This window comes from Meleagris gallopavo, chromosome Z (assembly GCF_905368555.1).
Source record: "Meleagris gallopavo chromosome Z, MGAL_WU_HG_1.1, whole genome shotgun sequence".
NCBI lineage: Eukaryota > Metazoa > Chordata > Aves > Galliformes > Phasianidae > Meleagris > Meleagris gallopavo.
The window spans coordinates 52,356,971-52,378,252 of record NC_139435.1 but is presented as its reverse complement, the minus strand read 5'-3'; the positions used below and the strand labels follow the sequence as shown (position 1 = coordinate 52,378,252).

Here is a 21,282-nt window from a genome sequence, read left to right as displayed (position 1 = left end):
TCCGGTTTTTTTTTAAGAATCAGACTTGTTGAAATATTTAAATATTTATCTTGTTATTTAAAGGTACTGTATTTTCATCACTCATGGTTTCTTCATCCATATAACAAAAGCGATAGGACTTGACAAAGCATGAACTCATTTTTTTCCATTAAAAAATGAAAAGCAAGTACAGAACTGATGGACAGTAATGACGGACAATTGGCTGAATATGAGCCCGCAGTAAGCAAGGACAGAACTGATGGACAGTAATGACGGACATTTGGCTGAATATGAGCCAGCGGTGTGCCCAGGTGGCTGAGAAGGCCAATGGCATTCTGGCTTTTATCAGGAATGGTGTGCTGAGCAGGATCAGGAAAGTCATCCTGCCCTGTATTCAGCATTGGTGAGGCCCCACCTCAAGAACTGTGTTCAGTTTTGGGCACCTCAATACAGAAAGTGCTGACCAATACATTGAGGTGCTGGAGCAGGTCCAAAGAAAGGCAACAAGGCTTGTGAAGGGCTTGGAATATGCCCTACGAGGAGAGACGGAAGGATCTAGGGCTGTTCAGTCTGGGGAAAAGGAGGCTGAGGGGAGACCTTACTGATCTCTTCCAATATTTGAAAGGTGCTTACAGCGAGAGCGGGGTTGGTCTCTTCTCACTGGTGACAGGTGACAGGATGAGAGGAAATGGCCTTAAGTTGTGCCAGGGGAGGTTAGGTTGGATATCAGGAAAAACTTCTTTACAGAAAGGGTTGTTAAGCACTGGAATAGGCTCCCCAGGGAGGTGGTTGTGTCACCATCCCTGGATGTGTTTAAAAAAACCATTTGGATGTGGTGCTCAGGGACATGGTTTAGCAGAGTTAGGGTAGTATGATTAGGTTGCAGTTGGACTTGATGATCTTTAAGGTCTTTTCCTTAAAGATGATCTTTTAAGGTCTTTGCCACGGGAGAGTGCCTGATGTCACTTCCCTTGATTTGATGGTGTCTCAACCAGTCCTGGAACTGGGACAAGAGAAGGCTCAGGAAGTCTAGGCACTGGGGCCTATAGGTCAGGACATATACCAGTCTAGGGAGAGGTCCTTTCCCTCCACACCTGACACCCCAACTGGCAGATCAGATACTGGATCCAGGATTGCTGATCTCTATCCATGCCCATAACCCACCATTCACCCCTTAATTCTTTCCTCCTAATGTTGCTAAGACAAGGTTTCCCAAAAGTTGTGAAGTAGCTCAAGGCTGACTTGATTTCCCATAAAACTGCAAACCTTAAGTAGATATAATTGTGAGAGGACCAGCAACTGCAGGACAGCTGTTCTATATAAATTTCCCACTAAAGTAGATGATTAGGTATGGACCGTGAGCATTATTTCACCTTGAGCCATCCAAAAGGAATTCATGAATGTTACTTGCACCCACCCCCCGCAAGTGCAATGCAGCACTCAGACATTAGGAAGGCGATAATAGAAGATATTCCAGGAAAGCACCTGAGAAGGAGAATGCTGACAAAAGAGCAATGAGGGAAAGTTTGAAAAGGCATTCCCAAAGCAGGACAAGGGGAAGGCCAAACCCGATTTCTACGCAACATATTAGTGAAAAATCTACAGGTTAATACTGAAGAAACAGAGGAAACAGATGAACAAGTAGAGTTGGTTTAATCAGAGAAAAAGAAAGGCCTGCGCATTAATGTCAAATGTCGAGCATAAAAGGTGGACAGGAATGAAGGGGAAGGTAGAGCAAATCAGGAACAGGAAAAGGAGGTAATATCTGAACAAGCTGGGTGCTGTGGGGGGGGACAGCCCATGGCAACGTCGCCAACCAACAGTCTGTGACATCACCGGGTGACGGATTGTGACAGCTTTGCCCTCACTGCTCATAGTGGGGTGCCAGCAGAGCCTGGCTCAGTCTGGCTCGTTCCTGTACCGTGCTGAGCAGCTCTGCGAGGCTTGGAGGTCGAGCAAGGTTTTTGGCTGTGCTGTGCCGGGTCGTGCCTGGGGCTGCTCGCAGCATCTCAGTGCCTGACCCCGCAGTATCGCTCCTATTTCCCCGGCCCTGCCCAGTGCAGGCAACCGGGACCCTACTGAGCGCACCCGCAGCAGCGGAGGTGAGTGGTGCAGGGACACCTGGGTCCCTCAGGGCAGCCGTGGGGAGCCTGGCCCTGTGCCAGCGGGGAGCACGAGAAGGCCCAGTCATGGGCTTGGGAGGGCTTTCTGCTTAGGGGCTGTGGAGGACTTTCACACCCTGGGACAATGAGTGACTGTGACCTCCCTTCCTCTTGCAGGGCGAGACACCACCTCTGCAGCTGCCTTGAAGGAGAACAACTCATCCTCAGTTCTCCCGGCCCCTGCAGCAAGAAGACCATGGCTGCAGAAGAGGCATGGACGTGTCCTGTCTGCCGCGACGTACGGCAGGACACGGCCTGTGTGATTCCCTGCAATCACACCTTCTGCTTTGGCTGCATCCAGCGGTGGGCGAGGCTGAGGGACAGCTGCCCGCTGTGCAGGACGGCCATGCAGACCATCCGGGTCTCTGTGCGGGGAGACAATCAGTACGTGGACTGCATCGTCTCCCCGCCTGCAGTGCCGGTGCCCGTCGGCTTTGGCACCATCACTGCCACCAACCCTGACATCGAAGAGGACCTTCTTGCACCCCTTCCACCACTGTCCCCTGAGCCCATGGACGCAGAACCTGAGAGAGTGGGCGGCCTCCTGCTGGAGGAGTGGGCGGCACTTTTCAGGGGGCGACGAGACATCCTCGACCCGGTTCTGCCCTGGCTGGAGCAGGAATTGCGCCGCAACGGGGAGCTACGCTGGTGGAAGATCAACTGGCTCAAAAGCATGATCCTGGCATTCCTGTGCCAGGTGGGGCCGGACAGGGACGTCCTGGTGGAGTGCACAGAGCACGCCCTGGGACCCGTCTCCGCACCGCTCATCGACGGCCTCATCGCAACCATCGAGAGCCGGTGCGGCCAGGAGGCCCGGAGGCTGCTGGGCATCGAAGATCCCAGCGCTGCCCAGGAGCAGCAGGACGGCCCCGCGGCCCCGTCTGGTCCCGCAGCCTCCCCGCAAGACACCGTCGCTCCCAGCGCCGTGCCCTCCGGCAGCTCCGCGGGTCCCGACGCGGAGGAGCTCCCCGGCACGTCCAGCGGGGCCCTCGGCACAGGTCCTGCCGAGGAGCCGGGTCCCGAGGCAGCCGGTCCCTCTGGTCAGCGCCGCAGCCGCGGCCCCCCCGCTCGCGGCCGGGGCAGGAAGCGCTCGGCTGGGGCGCCCCGGCGCCCCACGAAGAGGAGGGCCGGCAGCGCACAGCGCGCTCCTCCACCCTGCAAGAGGCGGCGCCCCCGGCGCCTCTAGCGGGGCTTACCCGCATTTCCAATAAAAGATTAAAACATAGAAGCACGTGTTGTTCCCAGTATCCATCTTTTGGGACGATTGGCCCTTCACGCACGGTCCCATACTGCCAATACCGCGCCGCACGAGAGCCAGTGCTCTCAGCACCCTTTCTGCTCTCTTCAAATACCTGAAAGTTGACTGCAGCAAAAGCTGCTGACAGGACGAGGGGAAATCGTCTCAAGTTGCGCCAGAGGAGGTTTGGGTTGGATATCAGGAAAAACATGTTTACATTTTCATTTGGAACTTTTGCAGTATTCTGGCAGACTGGCAAGTTTATTTCAAACAATCTACAGTTATAATCTTTTTCCAGCACAAGAAAACACTGATCTGGGGGTGCCAGTTTTATTTACTCTTCTAAATTTAATCCTCGCTACGCTCAGATGTAATTCTGCATGAAAACAAAAGTCATTGTTACTGTCTGGTTTAAATAAGCTGACATCAGAGAGGACAAGAAAGCCCAGACAGGATTTGTCTGAGTGCTGGTTAGCTTGCTCTAGGCATTTAACTGCAGGTCATCCTTTCCTTCTGCTCATAAACGAAGGCAGACTAGGGTACGTTCCACCTCTCTCCTCGGCTGTTTCAACCTTCCCATATTAATTGCTTCTTTATGCAAATAAGAAAAAGACTCTCAAGTTCACATTCTCTAAGATTTTGATTATGCATTCCTGGACACTTTCTTGAAATGCCAGCTGCCATACAAAGCAGCTTAGCTGGAAAGAGAAACTCTTGCTGTTGTTTTATTATGTTGATCAGATCACAGAATCACAGAATCACAGAATCACAGAATTACAGGGGTTGGAAGGGACCTCCAGAGATCATCGAGACCAACCCCCCTGCCAAAGCAGGTTCCCTACACCAGGTCGCACAGGTAGGCGTCCAGGCGAGACTTGAATATCTCCAGAGAAGGAGACTCCACAACCTCCCTGGGCAGCCTGTTCCAGTGCTCCGTCACCTCACCGTGAAGAAGTTCTTACGCACATTCGTGCGAAACTTCCTATGTGCAGCTTATGTCCGTTTCCCCTCGTCCTGTCTCCACGTACCACTGAAAAGAGACTGGCCTCACCACTATGGCCGCCACACCTCAGATATTTATAAACCTGGATCAGGTCTCCTCTCAGTCGTCTTTTCTCAAGGCTAAACAGACCCAGTTCACTTAGCCTTTCTTTATAGGGGAGATGCTCCAGGCCCTTCACCATCTTTGTGGCCCTCCGCTGGACTCTTTCCAGGACATCCCTGTCTTTTTTCTACTGGGGAGCCCAGAACTGCACACAGTACTCCAGGTGAGGCCTTACCAAGGCAGAGTAGAAGGGGAGGATCACCTCCCTCGACCTGCTGGCCACGCCCTTCTTAATGCACCCCAGAATGCCATTGGCCTTTTTGGCCACGAGGGCACACTGCTGGCTCATGGCCAACCTGTCGTCCACCAGGACGCCCAGGTCCCTCTCTGCAGAGCTCCTCTCCAGCAGCTCATCCCCCAGCCTGTATTGGTGCATGCAATTATTCCTCCCTAGGTGTAAGACTCTACACTTGCTTTTGTTGAACCTCATCCGGTTTCTTACTGCCCAGCTCTCCAGCCTGTCCAGGTCTCGCTGAATGGCAGCACAGCCTTCAGGCGTGTCAGCCAATCCTCCCAACTTTGTATCATCAGCAAACTTGCTGAGGGTGGCCACTATCCCCTCATCAAGGTCATTGATGAAGATGTTGAACAAGACCGGACCCAGCACAGACCCCCGGGGGACACCACTGGTTACAGGTCTCCAGCCAGACTCTGCACCACCAACGACGACCCTCTGCGCTCTGCCAGTCAGCCAGTTCTCAACCCACCTCACTGTCCACTCATCTATCCCACACTTCCTCAGCTTTGTTATAAGGATGTCGTGGGAGACAGTATCAAATGCCTTTCTAAAATCAAGGTAGACTAAATCTACCGCTCTTCCCTCATCCACCCAGCATGTGACAGCATCATAGAAGGCCACCAGGTTGGTCAAGCACGACCTCCCCTTGGTGAACCCATGCTGACTACTCCTGATAACCTCCTTTTCTCCCAGTTGTCTGGAGATGGTATCCAGCACAAGCTGTTCCATTACCTTTCCAGGGACAGAGGTGAGGCTGACAGGCCTATAATTACCCGGATCTTCCTTCTTGCCCTTTTTGAAGACCGGAGTGACAGTGGCTATCCTCCAGTCTTCAGGGACCTCCCCTGTTGTCCAAGACCTCTCAAAAATGATGGAGAGCGGTTCGGCAATGACCTCCGCCAGCTCCCTCAGCACACGTGGTTGCACCCCATCAGGTCCCATGGACTTGTGGACCTTAGTACTGCCTAGGCGTTCACACATGTCCTCTTTCCTGACTAAAGGGAAGTCTCCCATTCCCCAGACCCTCTCCCTAACCTCCAGGGTGTGGGATTCCTGCAGGAGAGCCTTTTCACTGAAGACGGAAGTAAAGAAGGCATTCAGTATCTCTGCCTTCTCAGCATCCCCCGTTACCAGAACCCCCCCCTCACTTAGTAAGGGGCCCACATTCTCTCTAGATTTCCTTTTGCTGTTAACATACTTGAAGAAGCCTTTTTTATTATCCTTTATCACTTTAGCTAGATTCAATTCCAGGCGGGCTTTAGCCTTCCTCGTTGCATCCCTACAGGCCCTGACTACATTCCTGTATTCTTCCCAAGTGGTCAGACCCTTTTTCCACATTTCATGGACCTTCTTCTTTCCTTTGAGCTTGCGCATGAGCTCCTTGCTCATCCACAAAGGTCTCCTGCCACCTTTTCCCGATTTCTTGCTCACTAGATGCTGTTAGATCTAACAATATTTAACTTGCTTATGTTAGCCCTTTAGCCAGACGTTTGATATCTAAATGGGGAAAGGAAATATGGTTTAAAAATCAATTCTATCAGATGTATCTGCATGTATGTGTTCCTCTGCCACAGCTGTGTAAGAGGTAACCTTCTGTAAATCAGAAGGGCCCTGAAGCACAGGAAAAGTAAGAGGCTGAGCTGTTGGAACTCACATGTATAAGCATCAGTACCAATGGGTAAGAAAAACTACTTCCATATCTTACTCTTGTAGCTATATTTCTCAGCAATTAACATTCCTGCCACTTTGTTGATCTGCCTGCTGCACTGATGCAGCCACCAGCAAACAGAATTCATGCATCCTGCTGCATGGAGAAAACAACTGCTGCCATCGTGGTTTCCTGTGATGTCCTCTGCCCCACCAGCCAGATCCTACACTCACACTCACTCCAGTAGATGTCTGAGAGTGAACTGAGCAAAAAAGCAAACGGCATCCGCTCTTCAACAAAGGTATTTTTTCCAAGCTTAAACAACTAGTGTCTTCTTCTACTCTATCCAAAGTAATAAATAGCAAAGAATTTATAGAAAATTGTTTATCTCCTAAATAATGTATCAAGTCAGTGCTGGACAAGTACCTTGGAAGCTGCAACCCTGGCTGTACATACAAAATGGGGGATGCAACAGTATAGGGCAGCCCCACAGAAAGGCATGTGTGTTCTGGCTGATGGTAAGCCGAACATGAGGCAGCAGTGTGCCCTGGAGCCCAAACGGCCAACGGTACCCTGGGGTGCAGCAGGCCCAGCGCTCCCACCAGGTGAGGTGAGAAGCTGCCCCTTCTACTCTGTGCTGTGTGGCCTCACCTACAGCACTGTGTGGAGTTGGATTCAATGATCTTTTAGAATCATTAGAATAATTAAGGTTTTAAAAGACCGTCCAGTCACCAACCCATCACCACCATACCTACCGAGAGTCCTTTCCAACTCGGGATATTCTGTAATTCTATAACTCTGTCATTTTCTATATTGTGAAATAGTGATAGACCTAATGCTAGTGTGAGATGTCACATAGCAGTAAAATCAGTTCTCTTGGTTTAGTTGATCTCATTAGCTGGATCTGGGTGGCTCCTTGCTTCAGATGTTAATGAAGATTTTTGCTTAGCTCTCCGCTGCATTAGGAGCCTCAGTGCCTAACTCTGGATTCCCAAATGTTACCCAGCGACATAGTAGTCTGCGTACCGCAGTTGTAAACACAGCTGCGGGACTATGTATATATTAATTATTTATATTAATTATTGAAGGAAATATATTAATTACTGAAGAAAGGCGTAAGCTAAATTGATCCACCTAGCATTAATCAGAGCTAAAATAACCAGAATCACTGAATTTAACAGTCTGACTGCCTGATTTGACATGGATTAGACTGTTGTGATAGAAACAAAAAGAACTCAATTTCTGATAATCAACCCCTTAAGTAAACTATTACTTTATATTCATTGATCCACTTAAAAGAACCAGAGATAGACTGTTGGACACTGACTTTTCTATCTTTGTACTGAACCCACAGTGGCTTTTGAGACTCATCTGAAGTAACCCATATTGTCACACAGTAACTCTGGCCAGAAATGGGTCATCTTGCAGGGCACTGAGAGATGTGGTTTAGTGAGCATGGTGGTGGTGGGCTGATGGCTGTCATACAAGATGGTGCAATACTGTTAAGTTTGCTAATATTCATTGATGGATAACCCTGTAGTTGGTTTAGAAAAGAGGAAGAATCTGTGCCCTTGTACCACATAATGATGTACTGACCTCCTTATATACCAGGCAGATACGGAAATTCTGCTTGGATCTGCTGATACTGTGAAAGCACCTTGTGTGACCAAGGCAAGGAGTTAACTGAGCATGCATAAAGACTGGGTTCAGCCAGCAAACAAGCAAGGAAGGCTACTAACTTTATCCAGAGGGTCTCAGGACCACTGTGACAAAAAGACTGAGCATGCGCGAGGAGGTGGAACCCTATGATAATAATTTTGGAGGAACTACTGAATAGACATCTTCTGCTGGGGAAAATGTTTACATATGTAACACATGTGTAGCAGAGGTGCTTTGTACCAGGTATGCACAATCAGGTGGAAGCACTCTGAACGTAGTAGGGGTGTTGAAACTAAATGAGCATTGTGGTCCTTTTCAGCCCAAGCCATTCTATGATTCTATGATCCCCTTGTTGGAAATATCCAAATAATTTTGTCAGGACAATATCTCTGATAAAAACAGATTTTATTTGCGATTGCAATGGCGAGCATCCTGCAAGCAGGAGCGCATCTATGGACACAACATGACAGTCTTTATACCCTGTTTTCTCCCCCTTGCCTCCGCCCCTCCCCTGTTTCCCCACTGGCTGGGTACTCCAGGTTCACAATCTTATTAGAGGATTTACATTTGTCATTTACTTGTTAATTTGTTTTGTTATCTGGTGTCAGTCAGTCGCCATCATGTTGTTTCCAAGATGTCTCAGTGCTCTTCTTGTCGTATTGATGATGATTTGCTTCCAAGCCTTCGTTAAACAAGGATCACCGGGGCGGGGGATGATGCCAGGCCTTCCGATGTCTCTTCAGGCGCTTCCTCGGGCATGCCATGACTTGTTCTCTGGTTTGATCTCGTGCAGGATATTCTTGCAGTGTGTATGACAAAATATACATATATACACCTATATACACCTATATACAGAGCGTGCGTCCCTGGGAAGGTTTATCTAGACGATAAGTGACATAAACTATCAGAGATCTTCCCCAAGTAAAGCAGAAAGACTCCCAAAAAGAACTATGACAGCGGAGATCATGAAATAAAAATATATATATTATCCAATTCTAATGCAGAAACAACATTTGATTCCCACACCCTCATGCATCCAGCGCCAAGAATAAAGAATGTTTTCTAACACTGCAGCTTGAGTCATAGAGGGCTTCCTGATCGACCGATTAACGGTATGAGTTGGACTACATGATCTATGCATGTTTGTTTATCCGCAGCCTCTTCTGCGCCCACAACACCTCCCACCTCCACCGCGGCGCCGATGAACGCGCGCAGCTCCAACAGGGGGCGGTGCACAGCACAAGATGGCGGCGGCGCACAGCGCGCCATCGCCCCGCCCCGCGCTGCTGCAGACGCTTCCGACATGCCCCGCGTCCCCGCCCCCGCCGCCACAGGGGGATCGCTGCGCGGTGATGGCGCTGGAGGTGCGGCGCATGGAGGACGGCGAGCTCTCCGACTCGGACTCCGACATGCTCGGCGCCGGCTCCCCCAGGGAGCGGCAGCAGGTGAGCAACGGGAGGCGGTGGCAAGGCGGCTCCGGGCGGGGCCCGGCCTCCTCCGTCCTCACTGCCGGAGGCGCCCTGCAGGCCCAGCCAGGAAGACGGGCTGCTGCGGGCCTGCTGGGGGTGGAGAGCGGCACCGGGCCCGGGGCTGTGCTGGTCGGGCCTGGCCGTGCGGCCGGGCCGGGTGAGTTGCGTGGCCCCGCTGGCCGTACCGTGGGCTCCGGCGGAGCGGGCTGGTTCCCGTGGCTCTGAGGAGCCGGATGCGGTGAGGAAGGAGAATGCTGGGTGTCCCGGTTCGGCCTTACACGAACAATAGGGGCAAAGCGTTCGTCCGCACGTGGGAGCGATGGGTAACGACCGCCCTGTGCTGTGAATGTACTGCTCTCACCCGTAAACCGCCGTTCATGGTTCTGTTTCTTCCCGAGGACTAAGAGCTTCCACGTTAAGACGTATTGTAATATTTGAACTTCATTTGTTCTCACTTCCGTAATAGGAAGGGAGGAAACGGTGCCATACCTGTGGTGAGATAATTAAAAACGATTTTTAAACTCTGATTGAAGAAAGTCTGATCTTAAAGATCTTAGGGTAGCATATAAGAAGAAATCAACCAGGGAAAAACGAAATTAACCGTAAAAAAAAAAAAAAAAAAAAAAAATTACTGTAGAATGGCATAGACAGCATGGCGAGAAGTTCCCTGAAATGTTAATATTAGAATTCTGGCCTATGTAACCTGTGATGTCTCTGCAGGTGATGCAGATTTGAGCAGGCTTGCCTTTTTGTTTAGTGTGCCAGTCAGAATGATGGAGAAGTGACAGCTCTTGAATGTTTTTTGGAGCAGTAAGACTCATTTGTAAAGCATTTTAAAACCTTTAGGGTTTTGTTTTTGCCCTGTTAAATAATGGCCGCAGTGAGTCAGTAGCACTTTGTTTTAAAGCAGAGAAGAAATCTGATTCTTATGTGAGGCATTACCATTAAATGGTGATGCCTTGTCCTTAGTGAATCGAAATTACCAGACGCTATTAGCTTTTCAAAGTCTTGAGTAGCATCTGTCTTTGCTTTTTGTTCTTTTTTTTTTTTTTTTCATTTCACGTAAATTTCAGGGAAGACTGCTGTTGTTGCACATCACTGGACGCTCACTCTCTTTCTGACAGATTAGACTCCAGAGAAAACTGTTAATTTCTCTACTGTTATGAGAACTGCCACCAAAGTATTGTAATAGTTTTCTTTCTTAAAACTACTGTGCACATCTGTCATTGTCTGGGCTGGTAATTGTAGTAGCCTTTCTAGTCTTGAGATGCTTACAGGGTACTGCTCAAAATGCCACTAGTTGAGATTAAGAATTTCAAGCTAATGAAATTTTTTGCATGACATGATGGCTCTCTTTCTCTGCATGAGTAATTGAGTTAATGTACATTTGCTTCTTCATTTCAGAAATCACACAATGGCACTAATGCAGGCAGACCTTTCCAGAGCACCATTTCATCAGGTGCACCAGACGTTCCTTATCGATCAACCAAGAGTGTGGATTCAAGTGATGAAAGCTTTTCTGAATCTGATGATGATAGCTGTCTGTGGAAACGAAAACGACAGAAATGTTTCAACCTTCCTCCTGCTAAATCTGAGCCTTTTCCACTTACTCAGAGTCACACGAAACAAACTGCTCTAGGTGGTAAGAAAGTTAACAACATTTGGGGTGTGGTGCTCCAGGAGCAAAATCAGGATGCCGTGGCTACTGAACTTGGGATTCTAGGAATGGATGGAAGTATTGACAGGAGCAGGCAGTCAGAGACTTACAATTATTTATTGGCTAAAAAGTTGATGAAGGAAGCTCAGCAAAAGGAGGCAGAGACTTTGGATAAAGAACTGGATGAATACATGCATGATGACAAGAAAGCATTGCCAGCAGAAGAAGAAAATGGACAAGGCTTTCTCAAACGAAAGCGATCTATAAAAGACAGACTGGGTGAAAGACAAGAAATGAAATACAAAGGAAGATATGAAATAACTGAAGAAGATTCGGAGGAAAAAGTAGCAGATGAAATTGCTTACCGGTAAGCTAGATAATCGTATATCTACTTAAAATATTGGTAAACTATGCATGGAAAAGAACACACAAAAAAAGACCTTGATTTGCTGTCTCTGTGACGCGTTGTACTAGGCTACAAAAGGCATGAATAAGTGCCTTCTGGCTATTTCCGAAATCCTGAAATTAAAATGCAGCATTTTATGTGGTGTCTTTTAGAAGCATACAGTAATGGTCTAGCCTTTTTTTCCCTTTTGAGTCAGTCAGGTAGAATTGATTTTAATGGCTTGTTTTTTTTTAACAGTGGCTATCAAAAATACTATTTCTTGTTATTTAGATTTAGTAGTGGCTATTTGAGGAATTGTGCCATGATTAAAGATGTGAATTTTAAGTTGGTAACTAGTGTACATAAGCTGTTGTCACTGTGAAAATGTGGCTAAGTTATAAATCTTTTGCAACTGTAGTTGACTTCAGTAGGATAATGTTTTTGAGGGCACTGCTTCCAAAATACATGTGTTGTTTACATAGATCATCCTATATTCAGAGACATTTCACTGCTGCTCAAACTAAGATTACTAGATGCTAGCACTGAAAGCGAGACAATATTATGAAGCTTTGCTGCAGTTCTGTGCCAGCCTGTGCCAGCCACTGTTAGAGCTACAAAGCTTGAGTTGTGCACAGAATCATTGGTATTGGAAGGGACCTCTGCAGATTGAGTCCAAACCTTTCTAAAGCAGGTTCCCTACAGTAGGTCACACAGGAAAGTGCCCAGGCAGGTCTTGATTATCTCCAGAAAAGGAGACTCCAGAACCTTTCTGGGCAGTCTTTTCTAGTGCTCTGTCTCCTTCAAAGTAAATTAGTTTTTTCTCATATTCAGATGGAACCTCTCATGTTTCAGTCTGTATCCACTGGCCTTTGTTTTGTTGCTGGGCACAGTTGGAAAGAGCCTGGCCCCATTCTCTTGACACCTGTCTTTTAGGTATTAATAAGCATCGGTAAAATCCCCTCTGTTTTCTCCAAGCTGAGCAGTCACAGGGCCCTCAGCCCTTTCTCATACAGGAGATGCTCCAGGCATCCTTGTGGCTCTCTGCTGGGCTCTCTGTAGAAGTTCTTTGTCTTTCTTGAAATGGGGAGCTCAGAACAGGACACAGCACTCCAGATGTGGCCTCACCTAGGCTGAGTAGAGGGACAGGATCACCTCTCTTGACCTGCTGGCCATGTTCTTTTTATTGCACCCCAAGATTGTTTTGGCCACAAGGACATAGTGCTGGCTGACGGCCAAATGGATGCCCAGTTCCTTCTCTGCAGGGCTCCTTTCCAGGAGGTTAGCCTCCAACCTGTACTGATGCACACCATCTTATTCTTTTCACGGTCCTGTGCACTGGGCTAAGAACTTACCTGTTTTCATGTAAGTTTGTTTTCCAAACCAGTTTGCTGCACAATTTCCTTTGAACTTGTACTGGACTAATACTTCGAGAGGAAAAGAAGAAGCATATGGTAGTAGTAAGGTGTACTTAAATTAATTTAAGTTTGACAGAGCTTTTTTTCAGCAACAAAGGAACAAAATTGTTAACTGGAGAACAAGAGTTACACGTCTTACTAATTTGTAGGATGACATCTAAATAAACTGGTTTTGTTGATTGTTGTTTATTTCTGTGATACCTGTGTGGTGTTGCCAGCTGCTGAAATATTGCAGTTAGACTAACGCTGTTATCAGACCTCAGTAGCTTTTCACTTAAGAATTTGAAAACCCAGAGCATATCTCTTGTAATCAAGTTCTCTTTGTTCTGTTGGATTTCATTAAATTAAGGGCAGAAGCCCCCTTTTTTTTAACTGCTTATAGGAATAGCTGCACCAAATTGTATCAGTAGAACTTTGATTATACACGATAGCAGTGTTATTTAAGCTGTGCTTGGCCTTCTATGCCTGGATTTGTAACCTTTTGCAGTGCTGTCCCACACAGTGAACAGAATCCAAAGAGCTTTTTTGTCTGTTTTGTGCCATTTTTTCCCTTTATCTTTTTTGGTTCCTGTTGCCTTGCAGAAATTCAGTGATTGTAGAGGATTAGAGTAAGCACTAGATGGAGATGGAACTGAGCTGCTGTCACTGCTACCAACAGGAAGTCTATTTAACTAGCTCTTTAGAGAATTCTAGTTATCTTAAAGTTGGCTACATCTTTAAGAAACATTTACTCCCTTTCAGTAACTCACAGTTTAGAGCTCATTCCTGTAGATATTTAAGAAATCATTTTATTTCTGAAGCATTGCCATCACTGAATTCAGTGAGATTAAACACTGTATGGGGCTGCTGAATCACGGCCTACACCTCTGATTAATCACCTGAGGCGAGCAATGAGTCAGCCACGGGAGCGCAGGTGAAGGCAATTCACCTATGCTGCAGGAAGGGGTGGAGCCTGGCTCCACCTCTCCTAGACCCATTTAAGAGCTGACTGCCAGAGGGGAAGGATTTCTTCTGGAGATCTGCTCCACTGGAGTCTATCACGTGAGCCCAGGATAGGGTGAGTGTCCTTTTTCCCTACTCTAGTATAATAATTACATCAGCCAAACTCCTGGATATACTATATCATCTGTATATTCATTGATTGTACAACACAAAATACAAAGTGAGGCTGGTTGGGTGAACATTTGAGAGCTTAAACAATTGTTAAATGGAGAGCTTTAATATTTAATTTCACATAATCTGTTCTAAAAATGAAGCAGTTCAAACTAGATAGCCTGGTTGTAGATAGTTGTCCAACTTAATGGTCAAGCAGATTCTATTGTTATAGCTGTTGTAGTGTGAGTAGTTTTGTAGCTTATGTCACTTAAAGCACTTGAATATGTGGTGGTCTTCAATAAATGTTGTAGTTAATGCAGTACGTTGCCCCCCTCTGCTTTCCCTCCCCCCCCACACATTTAAAATCACTCTGCTGTGTAGTTCCAATCACTCTGCTTGGAACTGTGTATCATTAGCTTTGTCATTTAAGGACAAAAAAAAAATTAGAATATGATTCGTGTTTTATACAGTTAGTTTTTTATCTGTGGGCTTATACTTTTTTTCCAGTGGACTAAAGATGCTGGCCAAGCAAATAGATGCTCTGTAAGCTGACTTTGTATTCAAACTCTTAGTTACAATTTAGTGTTATACTCCTTTAATATGTGGCAGACTTTCATCCTCTTGCTTCAGAGGTTTATGTAGGGCTTTGCAGTTTCTGATATAGTTTAACTTTTCACTAATTAATAGAGGGAAAACAGCCACTCAAAGCATTTTTGTTCAGACAGACTTTTAACGTGAATGCATGCTTTAGAGATTACTGTCCTTCAGAAGCTCAGTACTGTAAATTGAGATTTAAGAAGCCACTGAAACACATTTAAGTGTAGAAACTCATTATTAATAGCATAGTTCTGTATCACATAGAATGAATTGCTCATTATGGAAGTGCTGTGGTTGATTTTACTTGAAGTTCTACAGACTGAATGTGTTTGTTTCCCCCCATCTCCTCAAGGCTTTGTGAACCAAAGAAAGATTTGATTGCTCGAGTAGTGAAAATAATTGGAAAGAGAAAATCTATTGAGCTGCTTGTGGAAACTGCTGAAGTGGAACAAAATGGTGGACTGTTCATAGTGGTAAGAAAAATGTGATACTGTGGCAGGGGGTAGAGGGGATGCTTTTTATTTGCAGAATGTTTGTGTAATTCTATTACATAGCTTTCACATTTGACAGGTTCTTCTAGATTCCGTGCATTATTATTTTTTTTTTTAGCAATCTTTCCTTGGGAAGTTTATCTTTTCTCTGAGCAATGAAAGTCAATTAGCAATAAACACTAGCATAACCCTCTAGCGGAGTTTGAGTAATCAGTGAGATGAATGGGTCTGGAAATTACTCCACTTCTTGTCCTCAAATCAGTATCTGATTTGCAGTGATAGCATAACAGTTACCTGCCTTACCTTAGGATGTTTCCCTCATGACCTTAAGACATTCTAAATCTTGAATAAAAGCTTGTACTTCTGGGATGAAGCTTTTAGTAGATTACTCTGTTAAGTCCGATGGTTGTTCTAGATAGCAGCACTGAGCTATCTAGGTTAATCAGCATACAGTCAGAGGTCAGCATGGTATGTTGCAGGTGTTCCTAATGTCACTTCCAAAACATAACTCTCAGTAGGGAATCTGTTAGCTTTGTTGTAAGACCTGTGTACCAGCAGTGCAGAACTGAGGACAGATTTCTTTTACAAGTCAAGGTAAAAATTCTATACATAATGATCAGGTTATCAGTTTCTGTGTGTGTTTTTGTTAAATAGCGAGCTGTGGGGTGAAAGTTGATTGTTTGTTTTTTAACTTTCGTGGTTGCAAGGCAGGAGGTAGGTTTTCCAGCCAGTGACTTCTCTTAGAAGCAATGTGTTTTTATGAGTGATTTAAATTATAATCAACAAGTATTCACCATGAAGATGAAAGGGTACAACTCCTAGTGGCACCTTTGGCTGCAGGTCAGCATATACCATTTGAAAGGTAGATACAGTGTACGGTTTTTTAAATTGAGATTTTGTGCTACTAGTATGATAAAAATTTGTGGTGTCTGCTCTTTCAAATTGAGCTTCCCTGTTCTTAAACTTCTGGATTGTGTTGTTTGTTATTTACTAGAAAAGCATTGCTGTTAATAGAGTATCAGGACATTGGAGTAACAGTTCAACTTCATGTACTCTGAATGGTAATTGTAAAATATTCTGGTAGTTAGTCTTTATAATTTACAGAGGTTTCAAAGCTGTCTATTCATGCACCAGCATGATACTTCACTGTTGTTCATTTGAAATCTACTGAAGTGTGGAGCATGGAACTAACACGTTACAGGCAGAAACTTTTGCCTTGGGAGTAATGCAAGATCCTGCAGATAAACAAATGAGATTTCACATAATTTTATGAGATTAATTTTTGAAATTTTACTAGGCTTCCTTGTTAATAATGTTCTGAATATCTAACCTAATATATATGTGTTATTCCAGATGGCTGTGAGAGTATCTGAAATACATAAGTACTTTGTTTTTTCACTGTCAAAATTAGATTTACTTATGAACAGTTGATATTTCTGTCCACATGTAGCAAGCTGGTTGTTGACTATATCAGCCATAAACAAAAATTAAAAAATAGCCAGGGTTTTTGTGGTTATGAAACAACTAGAACATCAGAACTTTGTTTTCTGAATTCAGTTTCAATAGAAAGCATTGTATTTTATGCCATTCTTGTATCAACAATTACATTTTAATTTTGCTAACATTGCTAATTTTTTCTTTCTATGTAAAGAACGGTACTAGGAGAAGAACACCAGGGGGTGTTTATTTAAACCTGCTGAAGAATACACCCAGTATCAAAGAAGAACATATCAAGGTAAAATTGTTAAGAGTGCATGTGATTGTCCAAAGTTAATTTTGTGGAGTTTTTTTTTTTCTGCTAGAGAGCTTATAACTGAGTTCTTCTCAAGACTTCTAGCAATTTTATTATTTCAAAGAAAGGTGCTTTTCATATTCAAAATATACGCAAATAACAGTTCACAAACTGCATTGACACCTGGCTAAAAAAAAACACCATTTATGTATTGCCAGTGACAGAAAACAGATGAGGAAACCGTAGCACCTGATGAAGAGTTGCATACTGAATTTTTCATAATTTTTGTATACCCTACAGTAATGTTATTTAGAGTTGTCTTTCTACTTGGACATTGCTTAATTATACATTAATTTAATAATTTGCTCTTAATAAAATATTCTTGTCTTATATAGCTTCAGCTGTAGCACCAGACAATACTTTCCCTTTATCCAGATTATTATCTGAATCTAGTCTTAATTGCTCACTGGTCTAATGTGCTTGCCACACTAGCTTAGTGACCTTGTAAATATTACTGCCTTTCCTTTCATAGTGCTATATAGTCTGAAATGTCTTTTTTTTTTTTTAATTCTTTTAAAGCTGTTTTACTTTTTTAGCTCACTTGTCATGTTAGCCCACCATTTTGTACTGGGAATTAGAGGTGAATCAGTTTAATCTGGGATTGTCTGTCACACATTAAAAATCCAGAAAAACAACAATAACAAAAAAAAACCAAACAAGCACAACCTTCCATAGCTTACAATGGTTGCAAAAAGTTGTGGGTTTGATTATTTTGTCTCACTTTCAGGAAAATGTACTGTACACCCCCTCATCCATGCCTTTATGATTGTGCCTTGTTACTCTCTTGCTGATTTTTGTCAGTTGTTTAATGAGACAGCAGTTCTTACTCAGTGAACCTGACTGATGGTGTGAGACACCATTTGATACACAGTTTGATAGAAAAAAATGTGTAATCTTGTTATCACAGAGGTTGTCGTGTACAACTCACACATCTGTGTACTTAGCATTTGACTTGCATCTCTTGGAGTGAAAAAAGCATTAATGTTTTCAGTGTGAGACTTTGATTTTCATTCTTAAAAAATAGAAAAAAAGGCATATAGCTGCAGTTAGTTAATCTACATACATGATCTTTTCCACCTTTGAAATAAGGAGGAAGCTTCTTAAAGTTGTGCTTTATAGGAGTGAAAACGTTACTGGCATTCAAAAAAGTTTTGCTGTAGAGATGTGGCCTCAAATTTCATTTTTTGAGGAAGAGTTTTGTCAAAGTGCAATAGAACCTTTTGCTTGAGATTTCACTATAGGCTACCTTTAACTGTTTTCTTTCATCTTGACATAAAAGATTTTCTTTTAAAATCAAGAGTGATGTAGGTTGAAGGAGACCTTTGCAAGTCCTTTGGTCCAGCCCACCTGCTCAAGCAGGGCTCCACTGGAAGAGATTGCCAAGAGCCATGTCAAGATGGCTTCTGATCGGTGGAATTCCCATTTCTTGAAACAACTCTGGGAAGATATCTCTGCCAATGCTCAGTCATTGTCATAGTCAAAAAGTGTCAGCCAGTGTTCAGAGGGAACCTTCTATCTTTGTACTCATAGCCTCTTATCCTTTCTCTGAGTACCACTGAGAAGAGCCTGACTTTTCATTTATTTGCACTCTCCCTTCAGGTGTTTATACATAAGATCTCTCCTTGAGCCTTCTCTTCTCCAAGCTTATATCTTAGTGTCCTCTAATTGTAGTCTCTCCAGTCTGTATGTCTTCAGTACTGGGGAGCCCAGAACTGGACGCGCTACCTGAGGTGTGGCTTTTCCAGCCCTAAGGAGGGGGAAGGGTTCATTTCCCTGCACCTGCTGGCAATATTTGCCTAAGGCGGCTCAGAACATTATTATCTTTCTTCGTGGCAAGGACACACTATTGGCTTCTTGTTCACCTTTATGTCTACTAGGATCTCTTGATCCTTTTCTGCCACTATATTTTCTGGGCATTTGGCCAGAAAAGTATGTCCTTGTGTCATTCATCTGCAGATGTAGAATCACAGTCATCAGGGTTGGAAAAGACCTCCAAGATCATCCAGTCCAGCTTTCCACCTACCACAATATTTCCTCACTCAACCATGCCCTTTAGTACGACATCTAAACTTTGCATTCTTTTTGAACTTTGTGAAATAAAGTCTGGATGAGGAGCTACAAGATATGGTTTAGTAGCTTGTGTTAGTAATGGTAATCAGAGGATGGTTGGACTAGGTGATCTTCTAGATCCTTTCCAACGTTGTGATTCTATGGTTCTGTGAAATTGCTGTCAGTCCGTTTCTCCAGACTGCTGAAATCCCTTTGGATGGCACCAGCATGGCACTGGTGTATTAACCACTCCCAGTTTTGTGTCATCTGCGTGCTTGGAATGAAAAATTTAGTGTTGCTTACATAAAAGCTTCAAATCAAACTAAGTGCAATTTGTACTCCTACTCTGAATAATGTGAATGTTCATTACTGTTGAGCAGTATTAGAAGTTAAAAGGATTTTTGCTTGATGTTTTCTTCAGGAAATTAATGTCTTTTTTTTTTTAATTTATATTTTCATTCAAGGAAATATTCTATCTGGAAAACCAAAAGGAATATGAAAACAAAAAAGCTGCTAAGAAGAGAAGAATACAAATTCTAGGAAAGAAGATGAAAAAAGCCATTAAAGGGCTTAACCTGCAAGAATATGATGATGCATCTCGTGAGACTTTTGCTAGTGACACAAACGAAGCTCTGGCTTCTCTGGATGATTTACAGGATGGGCATCATGAAACCAAGATGGAACCTGAAGATATTATAGAAATTGATAATGCTCATGATTTGGAGATCTTTTAGATACTAAGGATAACAAAGTCTCTGTAAAACGTATGAAACTTCTAAAATTATACCATAACTTCTTGTTTTCATAAATTGCAGAAACATAGGAAATATTTGATAAAGAAGAAAATGGCATAGTTCATAGTTAAGTTTTAACACCATGAAAGATGTTAACTGTCTTATTATTTGTTTGCTGAATCCTCAAAAATTGATAAGATTTTTCTCAATAACAGTTCTGCATCAGTGTTATATAGGAAAGCTGTTTTAGCCACATGTTAATTTTAGTAATATCTAACAAAAGAAATCCAGCTTAATCTGCTGAAGCTGACAAAGTTGCCATTAAATAGGAGATGTTCCTGATTACACTTGAACAGATACACAGTAACAGAAAAGTTATTCTTGATGTAAAAGATTATGTAATGTTACTTTGACCGTGTGCTGACAAGAACAGCAGTGTTTATGTGATTAAGACCTGTAAAATGAGATCAGTTTGTGAAATTAACTGCATTTTAATGTTGGCAATCTTAGAAGAACAATCTTGTAAATAGGTACTGCTGAGCAATGTATGTTTTAAATTTCTGCAGTTTATTCCATTTAATAATAGTGGTTTGAGCTTCCTAATTATTCTACCTAAACTTTTTCTATGAATAAACATGCACAAATGACACATCTTTGTTCTAAAACGCAGCTCTTTCTGATTAGAGAGATTGTATTAATGTGTTTGCTTTGAGTGTCTTTATACCCTACATGCAGGTATAAACATTGCAGTTCTTGTTTCCAAGCTTTTTCTTGTGGTAGAATGAAGTAATGTGCAGCTTGCAGGAATTATAAAGTTTATGTTTGCTGAATTTTAAGAAAACAAGGTGTGCAAAGGTAGCTTCTACTTGACACAAAACACCTTTTGAAGTTTGAAGATAATGTTTTGGTTGTAACTGAAGAAAGTTTGTGACATTGATGTGTATATGTTTACTTTGTCACTACTGAGTTGTGTTTTCTGTGAATAGACACATTATTTTGCAATATAAAATACTGTTGTGATTTAATTGGGCAGGCAGTGAAGTGCCACACAGATGTTTTCTGATTGCCATGTCCAGGGGAACTGGGGAGAGAATCAGAGGAGAAAAAAAAAAGGTAAAACTCATGGATTGAGATAAATGTAACATACTAAGGCAGAAAACTAAGGGAAAATAGTAGTAATTATAATAATATGTATCTTTTCAATACAAATGATGCACAGCACAATTGCCATCTGCTGGCTGATGTCCATCCCGTCCCCAACAAGCAGCAGCTGTCCCCATCCCTACCCCTTGTTCCAGCCAGCTTCCCCATTTTTGCTGCATGATGTCATATGGTATGGGATGTCCCTTTGGCCAGTCTGAGCCAGCCATCCTGGCTCCCCTGTGCACTGCAAACCCCCTTGCTGATAGAGCAACGTGAAAAGCAGAAATGTCCCCACCTCCATGCAGCACTGTTCAGTTACAACCCAACCTGGTGGCTTTTTTCTCCAAAGCACAACTGGCCTTCATAAAGAAAATCAACTAACCTAGCTGAAGCCAACAAACATTTTGGTGTTCTTAATGGATTAATT

General features: G+C 43.8%; 2 protein-coding genes across 2 annotated transcripts; both read left to right on the top strand.

Annotated features, from left to right (window-relative positions):
- The first annotated feature begins 2,337 nt into the window (after nucleotides 1-2,337).
- LOC146542279 (uncharacterized) lies at nucleotides 2,338-3,327 on the top strand. The gene has a single exon (XM_085214014.1). It carries the CDS (start codon nucleotides 2,338-2,340, stop codon nucleotides 3,325-3,327), a length of 990 nt encoding a protein of 329 aa, XP_085070140.1.
- A 5,966-nt stretch (nucleotides 3,328-9,293) lies between these two features.
- PHAX (phosphorylated adaptor for RNA export) lies at nucleotides 9,294-20,721 on the top strand. Its single transcript, XM_085213521.1, has 5 exons — nucleotides 9,294-9,473; nucleotides 10,902-11,521; nucleotides 14,999-15,119; nucleotides 16,789-16,872; nucleotides 19,443-20,721. Exons 1-5 carry the CDS (start codon nucleotides 9,381-9,383, stop codon nucleotides 19,710-19,712), a joined length of 1,188 nt encoding a protein of 395 aa, XP_085069647.1. The 5' UTR covers nucleotides 9,294-9,380; the 3' UTR covers nucleotides 19,713-20,721.
- Nucleotides 20,722-21,282: the final 561 nt, after the last annotated feature.